We start from the raw sequence: 22,428 nt of genomic DNA, 5'->3' as shown, positions 1-22,428 counted from the left end.
GGGGCTCCGAAATCACTGCAGATGGTGACTGCAGCCATGATATTAAAAGACACTTGCTCCATGGAAGAAATGTTATGACCAACCTAGATAGCATATTAAAAAGCAGAGACATTACTTTGCCAACAAAGGTCCATCTAGTCAAAGCTATAGTTTTTCCCGTAATCAGGTATGGATGTGAGAGTTGGACTGTGAAGAAGGCTGAGCGCCGAAGAACTGATGCTTTTGAACTGTGGTGTTGGAGAAGACTCTTGAGTGTCCCTTGGACAGCAAGGAGATCCAACCAGGCCATCAGGCCTGAATATTCATTGGAAAGACCAATGCTGAAGCTGAAACTCCATTACTTTGGCCTCCTGATGGGAAGAACTGACTCATTTGAAAAGACCTGGATGCTGGGAAAGAGTGAAGGCGGGAGGAGAAAGGGTCTACAGAGGATGAGATGGTCGGATGGCATCACCTGCTCAATGGACATGAGTTTGAGTAAACTTTGGGAGTTGGTGATGGACAGGGAGGCGTGTCATGCTGCAGTACATGGGGCCACGAAGGGTCGGACACAACTGAGCGACTGAACTGAAATGAACTAAACTGAGTCTGTTTGGAGGTGGTAGTCTGCTCTGCAAATGAGCGCCCACTTTGTGATTAGAGAGTGGGGTTAGGCAGCCAACCCTGCTGAATCTATGGAGTCTGTGAGCAAGGATTTTGTTGCCCAGTCTGCTTTATATGAGCATCAGCAGGCTCCTTTCTGGACAGAGTTTATCAAAAATAAATTCCATGTTATATCCTTGTGTTATTTTTTCTTGCTAATTATGCTGCTTCTAAATTTACTAAAGTAGTTCTTTTTCCTCACTTGAGCTCATAAAAATGAAGTACTTAATAATCTCAGCCCCAACCTGGCACCTTCTCCTTCCATAATCTCTTTGTAAAGGACCTAAATTTGTGTGGCCTCAGATCCTGTTTATACTTAACAGTTCTCCAATGGTACTTCCAGTGGGGACCTACTGTCCTTCTCCTTTATCATTTCCTGTGCTCTCTTCTTTCTTATGCCTTAATTCTTCCTTCTGGATTGATCTTTCCACTTTCATGATTACAGCTTTAGAAATCCTGCTAATGAAATCCTATAGTGATAAATTCTTTCCATTTCAGTTTTCTAGATATGTCCTTATTTTGTCCTCCTTACTAAAGACTAGTTTGGCTGGGTATCCAATTCCAGGTTCTGAGTTGTTGTTTTTTTTTTCCCCTTTAAATATGTTAGGATTTTTTCACTGCCTTCTGTCCTGTACACTGCTGATGAGAAGTCAGCCATCATTCTAATTTGTGTTTCTTGTAGTACAGTTCTCTTTTCTCCATGGCTGCTTTTAAGGTCTTCTTCTTGTCTTGATTGTCCTGCAGTATGACAATGTGTATGACCCTGCATTTATCTTTATTTATTTGGATTAGGATTCATTGGGTTTCCAGAACCTGATGATTTGCATGCTTCATTAATTCTAGAAAAGCCTTAGTCAATCTTTACATGAATAGTGATTCTCATCTTTTTTTCAGACATTCTGTTTAAATGTGTATTAGACATTATCACACTGTCTTCTCACACATCTTAATTTTTTTCCATACTACTTTCTCTCTTCTCCCTGTATTCTGAATAATTACTTCAATTCAATCATGCAGTTGATCCCTTCAGATGAACAAAATGTGCAATTTAAATCATTTTTTGAATGTCTGTTTTAAGTTGTGATGCCTTTTAATTCCAGACTAGAGTATTTGTAATTTTTTAAACATCTACCTGAATATTTCCAATATCCTCTTGTTCTCTTCTATTTCCTTAAACATAGTAAACATGCTCATTTTCTATTCTGAATCTAGTAACAAGGAAGTCTGTAATATTTGTGAGACTAATTCTGTTGCTTATTGATTCTGCTGACTTGAGGTACCTTGTTCCCAATAAATGTTTTGCAACTTTTTATTCAGGAATGAAGGCAGAGAATATTCCAGAGTTGATAATGAATCCACAGAGAATCAACTAATCTCAGCCCAAATAAAAAGAAACATACGTAAAGATATAAAGGTTAAAGAGCCAGATTGCTAAAGCAGTTCTCCAGGCAGATAATTTTATTTAAAAGGATCTTGATTTAATAATGCCAAGTCCAGTAAATTCTAGCTCCCTTGGAAGTAGCAAAATACCCTCAGGAAACACATTTTGGTAATGTGTTATTATGTTGTTCTTGTTAGTATTAGTATTTTACTTTTGAATATTTACATCATTATCTTGCCAGCTCAGGTACACTTTTAGACAATTACAGGTTTTTTTGTTTGTTTTTTAATGAAAAACTCCTTTTCAATACCTTTTGGTATTCAGTTCTTGGAATGTTGCAGGGTTACTTAATTATAATGTTACTCTATTTCTGGAAATGAAAGTCAGAGGTAGATTGTTTTTACAGCTTTCGTGAATTATGACTGAAAAATAAAAATTATGTATATCTGAGGTATTTAACATGATGCTTTGATATACGTATACATTGTGATGATTCTTTAATATTGATACCCAGATGTCCTCTAGCGGCAAGTTCCGCTTTGCAGCAGAATGTGTGTACACACATACCACTGCCTTTTCATTCCCCCGTATCAGGCTGCATACCTGGAATTCACTGGTTTTGTCCATGCACACCTTCAGGCTGGAGAATTAGGCATAGAAAAGTGTAACTATTTTCAAATTGATTAGAAAACAAAGAATTCACTAGGATGGACTAATTGCACATTTCTTTGTCTCCTAAGTTTTTTCACCCAATTTTAGTGGAGTATAAAAATGGTATTTCTGTGTATAATTTTTCTTCTCTAGAGTTGCCAGCATAACTACTATGAGGATGCAAAAGCCTATGGATTCAAAAATAAGCTAATTATAGTTGCAGCTGAAACAGCTGGAAATGGATTGTATAATTTTATTGTTCCTCTCAGGGCTTATTATAGACCAAAGAAAGAACTTAATCCCGTAATACTGCTATTGGATAACCCGTAAGTATATCTTAAAATACACAAGCAAGACAAAAATTTGTTAATATTTTATCAAAAATAATTTAATTTAGAATTAAATTTAGAATATTTAAAATCAGAAACATTATGGCATATATGGGAGATATATTCTGTGCTGTGGTACAAAACAATCATTGAGTATGATTGTGTTTCACAAATACAGCTTAAAACATAACAAGAGTACTCTGAGCCTTTTGTTTAAGACTATTTTTGCAAATGGTCATCTCTCTACCAGTGGGAAACATGCCACTGAAATAATTACAGTTATTTTCCTTAAATTAATCATCTAGCCTGGAAAATCTCTGCCAAAAGTGGACAATTTTGTTGTCTTTGTAAAGGACCATTAATTATCAGAGAAGCATATTAATGATCCATTTTATGTCATATCATAACACATCATCCTTACTTCTTATGATTCTTTCACTGTTAAAACATATATCCTGTGACATAACATGAATAGTTTACACTTTACCATGTTCTTTTCATTAGAAAATGTTTGATTAATATACTCATGAAAAAAGACTACTTAAACATTTCAAGATCCTTATACAGATATAAATATACAGCACTGAATGCTGTGGTCAAATCCATTGTATGTGCTAAAATTACAACACTTCTCTCTCTGACTCAAATTAGTAGCAGATGGTCCTTAAATCAATACCATCGTTTAACATCCTCCAATTCTCCTCTTACATTCTAAAGTGATGCAAATTTTGGGATAAGCTAAATGAGGCCAACATCCACTGCCTTGTCTCTGCTTTTAAAACTTATGAAAAGAATTTTCTCAAAACAGAGATAGCTCCCCGATATAACTTCATGACATTATTTATTCTGAATATATGAATATCAAGATTCTCATGGATGCATCTCTTTTTAGCATCAGAATCTCAGTGATAATCAACTCTAAAACTTGAGCACACTTCTAGAGGTTTCAGTTGAAGAACTTTCAGGTCTGATGATTCAATGCTTTTTTGATACCGTTTTGGCTTCCAGGGAAAGGTGATGTAAAGTTAGGGCAGGTGTAGGAAAACAAAAACTTAGACCCAATGTTAGATGAAATAAAAGTTTAATAAAGCAGATCCTAGCAGGATAAGAGTGGGTTACTGGGTAGCTAGGGTGATAGAGCATGGGATGATCTGACACACAGGAGATGCTCATCCACTATATGAACTCAAAAGTGTCAGATGCTGGCTCTTTTTGCTTATGGGGTAGTGTGTCCACTCCCTTAAAAATGCATGAGTATTTACAAGCTGATTGACTTAGAGCAGGTGGCTAAGTAGTGAAAAATCTGCATGGTGGGTGGGGAAGATCCCCTGGAGGAGGAAATGGCAATCCACTCTAGCATTCTTGCCTGGAGAATCCCAAGGACAGAGGAGCCTGCAGGGCTACAGTCCATAAGGTCACAAAGAGTCAGATATGACTAAGCATACATGCTTGTGCAACTCATGAATGACTTAGAGCATGAGTTCCCATGTCCTATGGCTTGGATTAAAGTGGGTCAACTCAGGTTTCAGAATACAGAAAAGCAGAGAGGAAGAGGCTTGGGAAAAAAAAAAAAAAAGTAGAACTGTGCCTTCAGCATCCCTGTGTAAAGTAATGGGTAAAACTTATTCTTTCACCTTCTTTATATTATTTCAAGGTATAATTCCTGGTCCTGATGTATAAAACTCCTAATTGGGTTCTGGGACCCAAATTCAATGTGTGTGTGTGTGTGTGAGGGTTTTTCCACACCTTCAATAAGCAGTTCTCAGGACTCCAGCTCAGTTCTGACACTCTCTACCCAGAAATAGCATTAGCTTCCCAGGTTGAAGTTTCAGTTCTACAAAATTTCCCCACCCCCACTTCAGAAGTCAATCACAAGCCAGGTTATCACCTTATAACTGATCATCTGTAGGCTAAAAAAGACCCTGATGCTGGGAAAGACTGGGGGCAGGAGAAAGGGGTGGCAGAGGATGAGATGATTGGATAACATCACCAACTCAATGGGCATGAGTTTCAACAAACTCTGGGAGATAATGAAGGAAGGGGAGCCTGAAGTGCTGCAGTCCATGGGATCACAAATAGTTGGACACAACTCAGCTACTGAACAACAACAACAGACTGGAAGTTTCAGTGACCCCCTCCATGAACTTTGATGCCAGTTGCAAGTCCAGTTGTTACCTGTACTTCTGACCGACTGGCTGTAACTCAGAGGTTTCCACCAACACCTACTCAAGGTCAACTTATTTGGTAGAGCAGATCACAGAATTCAGATAAACATTTTACTGACTGGATTGCCAGCTTATTATAAAGGCATATAACTAGGAAAAACTGGTGGAAGAGATGCACAGGGCAAGATATAGGGAAAGAGCATCACTGTCACCAAATCCCTACCTGTTCACCAGCCTGGAAGTTCTTTGAACTGTGTCTTTTGGGGTTTTTAATAGAAGATTTATTACATAGGCACAATTAACTAAATCATTGGTCATTGGTAATTTAACTCAATCTCTTGCCCCTACCCCTTCCTCAAAAATCAGGAGGTGGGACTAAATTTCCCACTCTCTATTCAGGCCGGTTTCCCTGGCTAACAGCCTCTGTCCTTAGCTGCATTCCAAATGTCACCTCATTAACATAAACCCAGTGGTCCTGGAGAGAGGCTTGTTATGAAGAGCAAGACACCCATTTCATCTTCATGTCTCTGAAGCGATTTCAGGAGGGTAAGAGACCAAATATTATTAACAGAAGATGCTCCCATGACTCTTGTCATTCAGGAAATTCCAAGGGTTTTGGGAGTTGTGAGCTAGAAAATGTGGTGAAGACCAAAGACATGTGAGGAATCTGAATGTGAATGCCAAATACACATTCCTTATAAATCACAGTATTGTACTTTGCAAAAGAGTCAATCTCACCAAATTTAGGAATGGAGTTTACTTTTGTCCTTTTCTGTATCTAGTTTCCCTAAACAATCTTGTTTCAGAATCACTAATCCCATTTTATCCCAGTGAGCAGGTGGCAGGAGTTAGGATTTCTTAATCTGTGTATCTTGTGTAGACTTTGGAATTGTCATGACTAAATTGTTCCCTTTCTGTTTGGTTTTGAATTAACAAGTTACCAAAATGCCCAATTACTGCATTATTGATTGATTTGTATGATAGAATTATAAAATCAAGACTGTGTGTCCATAGTCTTAATTCCTGAATCTGATCAATCATCAATCAAAAAATCTGAAAATTCTGTTTCTCTTAGTTACGGGAAAGATTGTCAGTAATTCAATATAAGTACACATGTAGCTTTTATCAGAGATTATTTTACCTAAATAAGACCATAGTGATCATTTAATAAAATTAATAATCTTTATCACTACCTTTGTTCATTATAGTCATAATTGCTGAGCATTTACTATATGGCATTCATCCCAGTAGATACTTAGCCTTTATTTCATGTTTTATTTCCATAAAAAATATATCCATGTCATATAGCATGATTTATCCTCAGAAAGATGTACCAAGCAGCTTAAGATCTCAAAGCTTACAAATTACAATAACATTTAAACAAATTGGCCTGTGCAACTTGATTACACCACTGTCTTATTTCATAGAAAGGAGGAACAGGCCAAAGAAGTTATATGACTTTTTCCAAGGTCGATTCTAGGATTAGAACCTTCTCTGTAGTTCATAGCTCATTGTTCTTTCAACTATGTGATCTTACTTTAGTTGCAGGTTTTTGACATATGCAAAAATACATTGTTTATCAATTGTCAAACAAGAATATTTTAACTTTAGGTTATTTTGCATTTAAGTATTTTTCTTTGCTTTCCTAAGGACCCACCGTTTGTAAATCCAAGTATTCACATGACATCTGTTAAATGAGTTTAGTGGGTTTGACTCTTTTTCAAAGAGTTGGGATGAAAGTGCTCTCTGTAAAATTGACCAGCATCCTGTGTATTTCCCAAAAGTGGTGTCGAACAATTTTATTTGTTGTTCTCTGTTCCTTTGATTGAGAATGAGGAAACAAGAACTAACACCAGTAAATAGTGTTCCAGGAAGTTTTATGCAATCCTCTTTTATTAAAAAAACAATGAAATTGTTTTAAAGAACTTGTTTCTCTGATGTGGCTAGTATTTTTCAATCTCGCGTACAGTGTTATAAAGAAATATGATGCTTTCTTCTTTAAAATATTTCTGGGTTATAAGAATTTACACACTAATAATTACACACACTTCTACAATTACTAGTTAGTTTAGTGGGATTTGACTTTATTTTAAATGAACATGAGCATTGTTAAAAATAATGTCAATGCATGGCTACTTAGGAGATTTAGTGGAAAAACCAGTTAATTCAATATAAAAAACAGATGCCACAAATATGGAATTAAAAATGTGAATTAAATTTATGATATTCACATACATAATATGCCAAAGTAAATGTTCATAATGTTTCAAAGTAAAACGCCTTCTGCATTTCATATGCTAATCTTGTACTGGGTACTGGTTCATCAGAACTGGTCTCAGTTCTGATTGGTTGACCACCTGTTCTATTCTGCTGTGGCATCGTACTGATTTTAAACATTTCAATTACTGCTTCAACCTTAAAGGTCATCTAGTCATCTGATGATATCATTTCATATGAGAGATGGAAAAGTGAGTCAAAAAACTTTGGAATATATTACCCAAAGCTACGCTGATTTAAAGTACAAGATTCAGGCTTATCCTTAACTTTTACAGCATCTTGTTTAAAGTATCCCTTTACTAAATCAATCTTCTTTGCACATATAGATACAAGTAGGCTCCAGTTCAGCTTATTTCAAAAGTAATAGTAAACTGTGTGATATATCAGGGTTCTTATTAAAAACATTCAAGCCTTAGACTCACACAGATCTGAAATAAGATCTAACTGACCCGCTTGATAGGCTGTGTGTTACCGAATTTCTGTAAGCCTCAATTTTCTCATTTGTAAAATGAGAACATTTATCTTATTTTGCAATTATATTAAATAATGTATGGATCACTAGTAGAATATCTGACTCATGAAAGCCAGTCCAGAAATGTAATTTTCCTACTTCTACCAATCAACAAAAGGACATTGTCACTATTCAAACTAATGAGTGAGTTTCTGTGAAAACCCAATTAACAACAACAACAAAAAAAAAAACAAGGAAATTTATTTCAAGTTGTTGAAATTAAAATACTACTTCATTTTTCAGGAAGAAATAAGCTTAAAATTGGGATTATGAAATGCTAACAAAATAAACTGCCTCATACATTCATTTCTTGAATTTGAAATTTAAAAAATTAGTTTATTATAGTGCTAGTTGCTCAACCGTGTTCAACTCTTTGCAGCCCAATGGACTGTGGCCCTCCAGGCTTCTCTGACCATGGGATTCTCCAGGCAAGAATACTGGAGTAGGTTGCCATTCCCTTCTCCAAGGGATCTTCCTCACAGAGGAATTGAACCCAAGTCTCCTGAACTGTAGGCAGATTCTTTACCATCTGAGCCACCAGGGAAGCCCCCAAGTTTATTATAATTATTAGTTAAATGGGGATCTTCAACTTGAAAATCCATGAAGTTTCATGAAACTTTTCATTTCCTACAATTAACTTGTTAATTCATAGTTGTGTATAATCACAATTTTTGTAATGAAAGTCTTTGTAAAGATATTTAAACTCGTAAATAGTCATCTTTATTAATTGAATTACAGATAAGACTGATTAATGATGTGCTCTTTTTTTTTTTTTTTTTTTCCCTGAACTTCCCTGGTGGCTCAGACAGTAAAGCACCTGTCTACAATGCGGGAAACCCAGGTTCGAGCCCTGGGTTGGGAAGATCCCCTGGAGAAGGAAATGGCAATCCACTCCAGCATTATTGCCTGGAAAATCCCACGGACAGAGGAGCCTGGTAGGCTGCAGTCTATGGGGTCGCAAAGAGTCGGACACGACTGAGCGACTTCACTTTCTTTTTTTTTTAGTAGTAAGCAGTTTAGTGCCATAAAGACCTTTGCCAGTTTACTTAAATGTGTCAGCATAGTACATATAAATGTATGATTGATCTATTCCTTATATTTCAGGTGTCCTTTCAAGCCACCTTTATCAGTAGAAGTAGTGGGTGGGTCTTATGACTTCACAAGTGGCTCAAGTGGTAAAGAGTCCACCTGTAATGCAGGAGGTAGAGGAAATCAAAATTCAATCACTGGGTTGGGAAGATACCTTGGAAGAGGAAATGGCAACCCATTCCAGTTTTCTTGTCTGGAAAATCCCACGGACAGAGGAGCCTGGTGGGCTACAGTCCATAGAGTCGCAAAGAGTCAGACAGGACTTAGTGACTGATCACACATGCACATGGCATACTACTCCCTACATTAGATATACTTCATCAGAATTATATATTTACCAGGTTTCAAATGACTTGCCTTGCCTTTTAACATTGCTGGATTCATATACGGATGAACCGTGCTACCATAATACATATGTTAATTTCTAAAGATTTGAAAGATTGCTTGTGCATTGTATAATAAATGCATGCTTGTGGCAGAATGGCATGTCTGTAAGAGTCACAAGTTTCCTAATAACAGGCAGTAATTTTGATGTTTCAGTACTTTGAATGATTTCTACTCAACAGAGCAACAACATGCAAAGGCCAGATCTTCAGTTTTAACTCTAATAGCAGGGTTGGCATAACATAAAGACATACTTTGTTCCTTGTGATCCCAGTACTTCTCATCACATGGAAAACTTAAGTTGAATTATTTGATAACATCAAGTACTGTTCCAAGTCTTTGGAAGACAGATATGTTACAGTGGACAAATGGTCAGAGAAGATAGAATAAAGAATGGAAATGATCTGGATTTTTAAAATTAGGTGGTTATTTCACACAGGGTATAGCTGTGCAATTAATAACAAGGAATTATGAACATAATTCTGCTATGTGAGTTCTTGAGCTATTCATTTTATCTGACTGGAACTATGTAAGAGCAAAGAGAGATAAAATAACCCCCCAAATGACACAGTCAAAAGGATCTTTCAAAGTACCACAGAACCTCAGTGCTGTCCCAGTCTGTGTCACTCGAATCCTAATGTCTTCTTCCATAACCACAAGGCAGGCAGGAAACACAGAAGGTCTGAAATGAGCAGTGTGAATACCCCTTCTAATTGTAAGGAGCAGCACCCAGAAAGAGAGGACCGCTACCGGGGGGGTATATATGATTCTATTTGTGAAACCAGCCTTCACCATGAGCTTTAAAAATATTTGTACCCTGTGATTCACTAATGGGAAAACTTCTATGCATGTTTTAGGGCAAATGATAAAACCAAATGCTAGGGAAAAAGTCACCAAAAAAAGTCCAGAGCAGTAATTTTTATAATAGCAAGATATTAGAAATAGCTTGTCACTCCAGGGATTAATAGCATAAAAGTGAAAATAACTTAGAAACTGAATAATTGAAGTTTTTTTTTTTAAATGAATTGTGGTACATTTATAATATGTAGTAATGGGACCACTTAAAATGGCTAGGAAGTCATTTTAGGAAAGATGGTGGGAATGTCATCAACAGTGAGATTCTTTGGATGTTTTCTTTTTATGATTCATGCACTAAATATTATTTTTCTTTAAAGTGAAGAGAGATGAGATTGATCAACAGGAAGAAATGAATCAGGGAGCAGACTTCTGGCTGGAATGTTCTTGGGGCTGTGCTCCCCTTTGCCTAGAAGTCCCCTTTCCTCCCCCTTTACTGGTCCATCTCCTACTCATCCTTCAACATCCAAATTAAATATGTCCTCTATGCTGTCTCCCGAATGCAACCCATTCCTTATTTTTCAGCATATTCTATAACTTTGTGCTTTTACATATGTGTTCCAAAAACTCTATTTCTTGTAGTACAAGCTAACAAGATATATATATATATATTTTTTTTGCATACACCTTAGTAAACCAAAATGTCTATTATGAAAAACTTTTGGATTCAGAGATGCTGCGTGAATAGATACGTGAAAGAACTGATAAGTTTATAAAATGAATACAACGGATTAGGTAATTTCTAAGGAAGCTTCCAGGTTTATGAGTCTTTCCCCAAATGTGCATAAAGAGTAAAGATTTCAATTGTAATACAATTTGCTCAGCAGTGTACATTGAGAAAATCAGTAGTGTAAAAGGTGAAATGCTTTCATTTTAATTCTGTATTATATATATATATATTGCATGGGTACATATACTATATTTATTTACTCATATGTTGATATATTAAGGGACATGTGGTGATTCTCTTTATCTCTTAGAGAAAATTACTCTAGAGAGACACAGTAATTTAGTTTCTTATATTTTATATCATCAAAAAAATCACTAGTTTCCCATTTTACAAGACTTTCTCAGGATGAATCATTTCAAACTCACTGAAAAGACTTTTTAGTAATAAACTAAGAGTATCAATTTGGTGTTTTTGTAGAATACTGCCATAATGTTTCTGATTTAGAAAGCAGAAATGCGACTTTTTTTTTTAATTAGTGCATTGCATTATTCATAACAAGTAGAAATGACATTTTTAAATTAATGTTAAGAGAAAAGGCACTTGAAAATGAATCTTGTCAATGGCATTTAGTATTGGAAATGAGAACTGAGTCAGCTTACTTCCTTCCCTAGAAGTGCTGCCACTGTTGTGACACTGTGTTTCATTTTGTAACCCATGTGCTACTTAGGCCAGACATGCATTTTCTGGATGCCATCTGTTGGTTTCCAATGGTTTACTACATGGTGGGCTCTATTGACAAGTAGGTGACAAAATCTTTGGCACCCTCACCAGTGTGGTGTCCTGTGCTTGTCATGTGCTGTGCCCCCGTGTTGCATGTTGAGTGTAACCTGCCATTTCAGTGTTGTAAATATGATGTATATTGCATGTAGAGCTTATGGTCTCGTGTTACACATCTTGCATTCAAACTTCCTAAGCGGTAATCTGTTGTTGATTTAAACAGATCTTGTTGCATGTCAGTCTTGTTCCATTTCTAAACCACTTTGGTTTTGTGTCATCTACAGCAGTAAGATGTTTAACTGTTCACATTGTGCTAGAGAGAACCTAGAACTTCAACACTGTGCTGCATTGGTATCATTACCATCACTTTTGGAAAACTTTAAAATAATTTGGAATGCTCATTTTTAAGTCAAATTTTTTAATTGGAGCATTTCCTTAGTTTATTCTTAGAACATATTAGAGTCTGTAATTTCTAATAATTTGTTAATTAAAGGTCAAATGTGTGTGATGCTTCAGCTTTAAAATACAAATTCCTTTATATGCATGAACATGACATTGTAACAAATACTAAAATTAAAAGGTCATAAAACTAATATGCTTATAAAATGTGTTAATCTTCCATTCTAAAAAAACATCAGCCAGAGCATTGCAAATAATATGCTGAAAGTTATCCACTGACAACTCCCGTGTTTACAGTTCGTCTTGTAGATGTTAAAAAAACAAAGCTTTGTAACTTTGAGAGTGTTTATTGACTGTGGATACATTAATGGCCAAACAGATTAACACACGTTTGGTCTCCATTCTACATGAATATGCCTGGGTTTCCTTGGTAGCTCAGTGGTTAAGAATCCACCTGCCTATGCAGGAGATGCAGGTTCGATCCCTGAGTCAAGAAGACCCTCTGGAGTAGGAAATGGCAACCCACTCCAGGACCCTTGCCGGGAGAATCCCGTGGACAGAGGAGCCTGGCAGACTACTTTCCATGAAGTCACAAAAGAGTTGGAAACAACTTAGCAACTAAACAACTACATTAATATAATTTACATTACTGTTGTCATAATACTAACCAACTAATTAAAATATAGAGGTATTAAAACTACTATTTGAATCCACAAAAATGAAATCAACCCATATTTTATCATTAGTAATGTTTCTTTGATGTGATGTTAATAGTATTCTACTAAAATTCATTAGGACATTATATTTAAAAGATACAAAATAAACCTCTCATGCATCTTTTCTTATGTAAACTATAAAATGAATTCTCCCTTTATAAAAGTATTAATGGGGAGGAAAGGAAGAATGGAAAGGATCAAATTCCTAGGATTAGAGGTGAAAAAGGATTGACTACAAGTCACCAATTATTGAAACTGGGTAATTGGTACAGGAGATTCACTATAGTATTCTCTTCTGCTAATGTTTGAAATTTTCCTTAAACATAAATGATGAGCAAACAAAATCTATGAATCAATTAAAACGCTCTCACAAACATTCCTTTATATTTATACCTTCACATTCTGGTTCTCCTCAAAAAGAAAGAGAGAAGGGGAGAAAGAGAAGCATTGCCAGTCAGAGTATCTGTAACTTTTTCAACCATATTGACTTTTTTCTTGTGCCGCCATCTGGTGGCCAAACAGTGTAAAGCACTCACGCTTAATTAAAAACAGTCTTTGTAGATAAGATGGTGGGAAGAAATTGTGATACACACAGAATTATAAAAACAAAGTGGTAGTCTACCAAAAAGATAAAGAATAAAATACAATTCTAAATGAATACAAATAATCTAAAGTTAAAACATGAAGAATAGTTTCTATGTGATTCAGAAATGCCACTCTAAATTTATATAGATCCTATAAATTTCTTTAGATTTAAATTCATATTCAATGATAATTACTAAAACCATTTGCCAATGTAATGTGTAAATTACAACAGCCAGTATTTTCAGTATGGCATTAACTGATATGTACAGATTTGGCTAGCAAGTAACTGTTTAGTACAAATTTTCTCATAAGTGACGTTTTTTTGTCAAGTCTCAACTTCCGTGATTTATTGATGATGAAATACTCATTTTTATTACAACTTCTGGGTATCATTTTTTGATCAAGGTTACCTTCTATTAATTAACTTTTCCTTTTCCTATATAAACAATTTGTTTAATGGGGGAAATAAAGATGGTAAGAGCTGAAATATGAAAAAGTGAATTAACACTATAATAATAGTGTGTGAAGTCATAAGATTTAGCATCTTTTTTATGGTCCCCAAGGGATCATATTTGCTTTCCAACTTCTTCTTTCCTTTAAAAAGTATTTTAATAGATATAAGAATAATTATAAATTTCCTAGATAAAAAGAATACCCTAGTAAAGTATTTCTGGAAATTTAAACTTGGTCATCATATTGATTAGATGCTATGGTCCTGGCCGCTCTCACCATATGAAATTTATTTGGGATAACATTCTGTTTCCACAGTTTTAGCCATAAAATCCCTGCTATAGAACACTGTGCCTGATTCAAGCAAAATATTTTTTCTGGACTATTCCTGGGGATCTTGGACTCAAAGCTTTGTTAATACTCTCTCGCCATTTAACAGAGTAAGAAATCTTGCCTCTTGCCTTCCTGTAACAGGAAAATAATCCCCTCTAATGTGAGACAGCTAATTCAAGGGATCATGCAGTTTGAGACAATCTTTAGGAGAATTAACTGTTCCTTTTAAGAATCTAAAAGGAGCTACTGCTCTTTGAGTTTTATACTTTTTACTTTAAATTGGAAGATGTAGAAATCAGCTAGCCCAATTTTTCTTATTTGTCTTCAGTCAACTCTGAACCTTGAATACCCTTGCATTCAATCAAATATAATCTCCCTTTTCCAATTCAGTCCTATTTTTGAAATTTGTGTTAAGCAGAGGCAATGAAAAATGGTTTTCTTGATTCAGCTTTTGCTATAACATTGTTTTTAAATTCAATGCTAGGTAAATTTTTTATCACTGATAGGGGAGATGACTGACTCTATCTATGGTAACTCATAGGAACTTGTGTCTTAGTTTAGCAATTGTTTCCTGCAACCAACAAATTTAATTCATTTAATCACTTGCTCAAAAAGTGTCTGAAAGGTAGGCTTGAAAGCAAATGATATTTATATGTTTTACATGTTTTTGGCTGTGTAGAACCAATCTATAAGACATAGCTTCACACAGATAAATAGACATTTAAAAATAAATATCTCTAATAAATATATTTCCTTGTTAGACTTGATCATCTAAATTAATATATGTTCATTTTTATTCTTACCAGAAGTGCTTCAGAGATAAAAAAAAAAATGCAAATGCCATTTTTTGAAATAATATGCTAACTGTAAAAACAAAAGTCTAACATGCTCTCATTCTGTTTGATTGCAAAATTGGTGTTTTCAGGCTTTATTTATAAAATTCATAAATATTATTAAAGAAAGATCCTTAATGCATATGGTTTGAAATTATTGAGATCTAATGAAGCATATAGAACCCCCAAATGCAATTTATTTCATATCTCTGGAGAATATTGTATTAGTTCCCATAACATCTATCAGTGTCCACTCTGTGCAAGCCACCTATAACAGTAACCTCTATGCCTATAAGCGTGGGGAGCGGGTAGGTGAGTTTCAGCATCATCCTAACACTGAGATTTACTGAAAGTTCACTTTTCTCTGTTGATTTTTATCAAAGCCTAGATGATTTACTCAGGTGTGGAGTGACTTTTGCTGCCAACATGGTGGTCGTGGACAAAGAAAGCACCATGAGCGCTGAGGAAGACTACATGGCGGACGCCAAAACCATCGTCAACGTGCAGACCCTGTTCAGGTAAACGTCTGGGCAGCCCGCCCCTTCCGCAGACTTACTGCTAACCACCTGTGAAATGCCTGACTCTGTCTCTAAGGAATGCACATGGGACACAAACTGAAGTTATGTTTATCCATTCGATCATAAAACAGATATGATATACGACCTAATGTGTGACTGGTCCTATGTGAAATTTAATTTTTAACACAAGGTCAGCAATTCTTTTAAATAAAAAAAGAATAGTACCTCTGTTTTCTTATATAGTTCAACTAACAGATTCTAAAAAATTGTGTTCAGTAGCAGTCATGATTTTTTTTTCATGTTGTGCATGTTCTAATTTTGCTTTTATGCCTAGCAGTGGCCAAAGGTATGCATTTACATACTGAGTAACCAGGAATAAAAGATTTCAAGGCTCATTTACCCATGTCAGGAGCTAAGACATCAGCTTATCCTCTCTGTTTTCCTGCCTTTTGTTAATTCAGCCCACCCAGATAGGAATTCCTGTTATGGAAATCTTTGGGTAAGAATGGGCAATAGCGCCCAGATAAAAGTTCATGCTGTGAGCAAAATCAAAAGCACTAGTAGGGACTTTCTTGGCAGTCTAGTGGTTAAGGCTTCACCTTCCAATGCAGGGGTTGTGGGTTCAATCTCTGTATTATAGCAAATTCAATAAAGACTTTTTAAATGGTTCATAAAAAAAAAACAAAAAACCAGTCAATTTACCTCTTAAAAGAGTCACCAGTAAATTGAGACATCTGCATCACTTGGAATGATTCTTTTTAAAATCATTTAACATTTAAATATCTAAAAGATCATTATTTCAGTTTTATGAGCTTTGCAGAAGTCTAAAGGAAGTATCTGAGCTACCAAATTAAGAAAATAAAGAAAACAATCTGAACCTGATTTTTTTCTCTCCTCCCTTCATACCTTCATATTATAGCAGAACATCTATTGAGGATAGTTATCTGTTTATAGTTTGAGGTCAGAATTCAGGAGAGTGGAGATTTGTGTCTCACTTAAGTTGACTATTTATTACATGATCTTAGGTAAATTACTTTCCTTCTCTAAATCTTGATGTCTTAACCATAAGGTTGTTGGAGATATAACAACATATACCTGCCTGGTCATTTTCAGGTTGCCAATAAATATTGTGCTCATCTGTGTCCAACTCTTTGTGACTGCTTGGACTGTAGCCCACTGGGCTCCTCTGTCCTTGGAATTTTCCAGGCAAGAATACTGGAGTGGATTGTCCTTTCCTTTCCCAGGGATCTTCTCGACCCAGGGATTAAAACTGTATCTCTTGCATCTCCTGAATTGGCAGGCAGATTCTTTACCACTGTGCCATCTGGGAAGCCCCAGTCAACGTTGTGCATGCTGTGCTAAGTCGTTTCACTCATGTCTGACTCTTTGCAACCTTTTGGACTGTAGCCCTCCAGGCTCCTCTGTCCATAGGGATTCTCCAGGCAAGAATACTGGAGTGGGTTGCCATGCCCTCCACCAGTGGATTTTCCCCCAATGAATATTAGCTACTGTAATTATTAACCATATGATTATCACCCCCCTGGGGCAGAGTGGAAAAGCTGTGGACCTTGGAACAATATAGCAACAAACTAAGTTCCTGGAGAAAATTACTAAATGTGACTTTGAGTGTATTTCTTAACCTTACTGAAATTCAGTTTCCCTCATCTATAAAATGCATGTGGAGAATAATTCACTCTTCTTGCAGTATCAGTGTGAAGACAGGAAATCAGGTATATAAAGATACAGAGTACATCATGAGAAATGCTGGGCTGGAAGAAGCACAAGCTGGAATCAAGATTGCCAGGAGAAATATCAATAACCTCAGATATGCAGATGACACCACCCTTATGGCAGAAAGTGAAGAGGAACTAAAAAGCCTCTTGATGAAAGTGAAAGAGGAGAGTGAAAAAATTGGCTTAAAGCTCAACATTCAGAAAACTAAGATCATGGCATCTGGTCCCATCACTTCATGGGAAATAGATGGGCAAACAGTGGAAACAGTGTCAGACTTTATTTTTTGGGCCTCCAAAATCACTGCAGATGGTGATTGCAGCCATGAAATTAAAAGATGCTTATTCCTTGGAAGGAAAGTTATGACCAACCTAGATAGCATATTCAAAAGCAGAGACTACTTTGCCAACAAAGGTCCGTCTAGTCAAGGCTATGGTTTTTCCAGTGGTCATGTATGGATGTGACAGTTGGACTGTGAAGAAAGCTGAGCACTGAAGAATTGATGCTTTTGAACTGTGGTGTTGGAGAAGACTCTTGAGAGTCCCTTGGACTGCAAGGAGATCCAACCAGTCCATTCGAAAGGAGATCAGTCCTGGGTGTACTTTGGAAGGACTGATGCTGAAGCTGAAACTCCAATACTTTGGCCACCTCATGCAAAGAGTTGACTCATTGGAAAAGACTCTGATGCTGGGAGGGATTGGGGGCAGGAGGAGAAGGGGACAACAGAGGATGAGATGGCTGGATGGCATCACTGACTCGATGGACATGAGTTTAAGTGGACTCCGGGAGTTGGTGATGGACAGGGAGGCCTGGCGTGCTGCAATTCATGGGATTGCAAAGGGTCAGACACGACTGAGCAACTGAACTGAACTGAAAGAATCTCTCCAGCACCTGCAAAATCTACCATGAACTTGCCTAGAACTTCCTCCTGTTCAGAAGGAGTAATACATTATCTGAAGTCACTGTAATGGGGTGGATGATTTAGAATATAGCTCACTAGTCATTGAGCTATGTAAGTAGTACATTTAAAAGTAGCATAACACATGCTTAAAATATGACATATTATATATGAGCAATTTTTTTCTCTCTAGAGAATGAAAAAGGAAATACAGGGTAGAAAATTAATGCAGAAGGATGAGATTTATAGTCAATAAATAAAGTCAACTCGTAGTGTTTTATTCCATACTTGGCAAGAGCTAATTATAGTTTTAGCAGCAGAGGGTCTTGGGTCTTTACTTAAGCATATCATTTTAATTTTCAACTTACTGTGAGTTTATTTGTATTATAGTGAAATTTCTATTGATTTGATATATGCTCTGAATGATTTTTATGTTAAGAGAATAATAAATCCCCATTTTACTGAGAGATGCAAAGTCTCAAATTAATCATTTAAAATGAACCAGAATACCTAAGGGCAGATACACATGTGCTTGCTGATTGTGGCAAGCCTGCCTGCCCTGAGTACCTGGTGGAGGTGGGCCACCTCTTAAAAGGATGGATGGAGAGCAGATGTGTGCCTTTGGACCTTTTCGCTATTAAAAGTTACTTATCTTCTGCAAGATATTTTAGAAATTATGCAATTTGTATAGTGCAAAAACACATCGAGAGTGAATAGTTTCAAACAGAAATTTGAGAAGCACTATTAGATACCCAGACTCTGCTCTTCTCTTTCCTCTGCTCATAAAGGCATTATTATTTAAGTACAAAACAGTATTTTTCAGGAAAAAAAAATATTTTAGACCAATAGATATAGAAAAAAAATTTATGGTTACCAAAGGGGACAAGGGGAGGAGGGATAAATTAGGGGGTTGGGATTAACATATACACACCACTATACATGGGGGGCTTCCCCAGTGGCTCAGCAGTAGTAAATCCACTTGCCAATGCAGAAGACATTGGAGACTCAGTTCAATCCTGGGTCAGGAAGATCCCCTGGAGGAGGGAATGGCAAGCCACTCCAGTATTCTTTCCTGAAGAATGCCATGGGCAGGGTAGCCTGACGGGCTGCAGTCCATGGGGTCACAAAGAGTCAAACGCAATTGAGCATGCATGCAAGGCAACTACTATATATAAAATAAACAACCTATAAGGGAAAAGAACTTGAAAAACAATAGGTATATATGTATGTATAACTGAATCACTGTGTGGTACACCTGAAACTAATGCAATATTGTAAATCAGCTATAATTTTTATAAAATACAGTAATACTTAAACGTTAAAGAAATCTAGGAGATTTTTGATGGAGTAATTCATCAGTTAATTAGGCATGCTAAACTAGGCTAGTCTTACATAATAAAAGAAGCAGATATCAGTATGTCTCTATAGTATATATAATACCATTTATGTAGATAAATAACCAGAATTGTAGACTCGGTGGTTTCATTTTATTGGTCAGTCAGTCATCACCCTTGAGGTCACTCTTCCACACTTCTTGAAGGTTTCAGTTCCTGATTCACTGTGACTCTTGCCAGCCCTGCTTCTACCATAATTCTTGATGATTTCAAAAATCCTAGGCAGATGGTCCTTTGGATATCTGCCCTTAGTCACCCATTCTCATGTGATTGGAAAATCAATAGTTTCCACTCCATATTCCGAGTTGCATTCAACTCTCTGAGCACTACCACTTATTTTCTATGTCATTGCTTCTCACATCCCCAACTCTGAACCGTCCTTTTTCACTGGAATCTACTGTCCACTGATCCTACTGTCCTTAGTCACCTGAGGGCTCTTCTTCCTTACCCCAATTCAGTTCCAAGATCAATCATGGAAAAGAGTCCTGTGCTGATCCTCTAAACAATCACTGATGATCTACTAAAACCAGTCTCAACTCTGCTCCCCTTTTCTCTCTTCCTCCTACTTCCAGTTTTCTGAGCTTTCCTGTTTTCTATCCACCACTTTGCATGAAATTCCCTAGAGGCAGATGACAAATTGCAGAGGGAGGATCCCAATTACTCTTATAGTAAGTATCAAGCTCCCAGAAGTCCAGTCAGTGTGTGGATTGAAGACTATTAGGATAATATTAGCAGATATTAGGATAAAAGCCTAGGGCCCCATCTCCAAGGGAACTAGATTCTTACACACTGAGTTTGCAGGAGGGAATAATGTTAAAAATGAATTTGTTGTTGTTGTTCAGTCTCTAAGTGGCGTCTTGCTCTTTGCAACCCGTGGTCTGCAGCATGCCAGGTTCGTCCGTCCTCCACTATCTCCAGGAGTTTACTCAGATTCATGTCCATTGAGTCGGTGATGCTATCTAACCACCTTATCCTCTGCTGCCCCTTTCTCTTCTTGCCCTCAATCTTTCACAGCATCAGGGTCTTTTCCAATGAGTCGACTGTTTGTATCAAGTGTCCAAAGTATTGGAGCTTCAGCTTCAATATGAGTCCTTCCAATGAATATTCATGGTCTATTTCCTATAGGATTGACTGGTTTGATCTCCTTGCTGTCCAAGGGACTCAGAAGAGCCTCCTCCAGCACCACAGTTTGAAAGTATCAATTCTTTGGCACTCAGCCTTCTTGATGGTCCAACTCTCACATCCTTAAGTGACTACAGGAAAAATCATAAAAGTTATTAAAGAAGACAATTTAATACTATTTGATACAAACAAACATTAACACTTCCTGAAGTGTGCAATCTCCATTCCCAAGGGTCCAGAGAACTGCAAAATGGGATGCTGTGCTGTGCTTAGTCCTGACTCTTTGCAACCCCATGGATTGTAGCCCACCAGGCTCCTCTGTCCATGGGATTCTTCAGGCAAGAATACTGGAGTGGGTCATTATTTCCTACTTCAGGGGATCTTCCTGACCCAGGGACTGAACCAACATCTCCTTCATCTCCTGCATTGCAGGCAAATTCTTTACCTGCTGAGCCATGGGGTGGGAGGAAAGAAGCTTTTAAAGCTTAAAGAATAAGAAACAAGGAAGAGAAACAAATAGAGAATGAATAAGGAAATAAGTACCAAGCCCTGAGTTGGCTTGGCATTTGCAGATTGGCTGACTGGATGTAATCTACTTCTGGTTGAGTGGGACATTTACAGGGACAGGAATGTGATCTACGTTTTGGTTTGTAGATATGGCACCAGGACAGGAGCCATTCCATCTTGGACCTAGAGTTTATTTCAACCATTATTCATTTCCTCAAAGAAGAGCCAGTTCTAATCAGTTTATTAGTGAGGCGCACAGTGTCGACAGAAATATAGCTAATAGAAGCCATCTCAACTCTAGGATGTACACTCTCTGATGGAGGGGGGCGGGGAACTGAGGCACCCTGGGTGGTGAAACTAAATGCTAGCTGCAACTGAAGTTTATCTTAAACGTGACTCTGAACCCATCACCCTGTTTATGCTGAAGTATTTTAACATGAGAGATAGCCTAAGAGTCATTCAGCTGATATTGATGGAGTTTGGGATTTAAATCAGAAGAGTTCCAAAGTCTAACATCAACTTCACTTGAATCTAGGTAGTCTGAATGTACCCAGACTCTTGCATCGTCCTGCCAAGCAAGGCTGTTGAAAGGACTAAGTGAGATGATTTCTGAGAAGTACAAAACAGGCAGATAGTAATAGGCAGTTTCTACTTATTAATAGAATGTGTCTTTTAACACAAGAATGTGTCTTTTAAGCAAACTTGAATTGCTGTTTCTAAAATACTGTGGCCACCAATATGTGTAAGCAGACATCATGGTTAGTTTATTAATTAGAAAATTGGGACAAGAATTTAGATGCATTATTTCCTTGGCTTATTTATTTCTAGGAGACAGTCAAATCTTGTGATCTCCTTAGTATCTGGATGTTTTAGATGAATAAAATTACAGTATGCTGTTACTTTATACAGGGTGATGCTACATTTTATGTTAGCATTTCTGTGTAGCGGTTTAAGCCATGCCATTTTAACTTGATTATTTTGGCATTCTGTTTGGATGGGAGGCCTTTTGAGTTTTACATTTTTTGCTTTTAAAACTGTGAAGGAATATGTTAGAAAAATCTTCAATCTGTGCTTATATTAGAGATACAAACAGGATACAATTCAAGTCTGAAATGAAAGTTAAGAGTGCTGTAGCTCACAACTTACTAATATATGACCAGTCTGGAATAAGGTTGAATTTGTTATTCAGAAGCTCAGATTGATCACTTGAG

General features: G+C 36.8%; 1 protein-coding gene across 6 annotated transcripts in view; it reads left to right on the top strand.

Moving 5' to 3' along the window:
• Positions 1 to 22,428, top strand: part of KCNT2 (potassium sodium-activated channel subfamily T member 2) — a 428,512-nt gene that overhangs the window by 324,534 nt on the left and 81,550 nt on the right. For all 6 annotated transcript variants that reach the window (XM_044943221.2, XM_025286125.3, XM_025286126.3 and 3 more), the window contains exons 19-20: positions 2,828 to 3,000; positions 15,431 to 15,565. In XM_044943221.2, coding sequence (XP_044799156.1) covers positions 2,828 to 3,000; positions 15,431 to 15,565 — 308 coding nt within the window. The remainder of the gene's footprint in view (positions 1 to 2,827; positions 3,001 to 15,430; positions 15,566 to 22,428) is intronic.

This window comes from Bubalus bubalis, chromosome 5, assembly GCF_019923935.1.
Source record: "Bubalus bubalis isolate 160015118507 breed Murrah chromosome 5, NDDB_SH_1, whole genome shotgun sequence".
In the NCBI taxonomy this organism is placed as follows: domain Eukaryota; kingdom Metazoa; phylum Chordata; class Mammalia; order Artiodactyla; family Bovidae; genus Bubalus; species Bubalus bubalis.
Note: the sequence above shows the minus strand (reverse complement) of the source record. Positions and strands in the feature narration are given on the sequence as shown.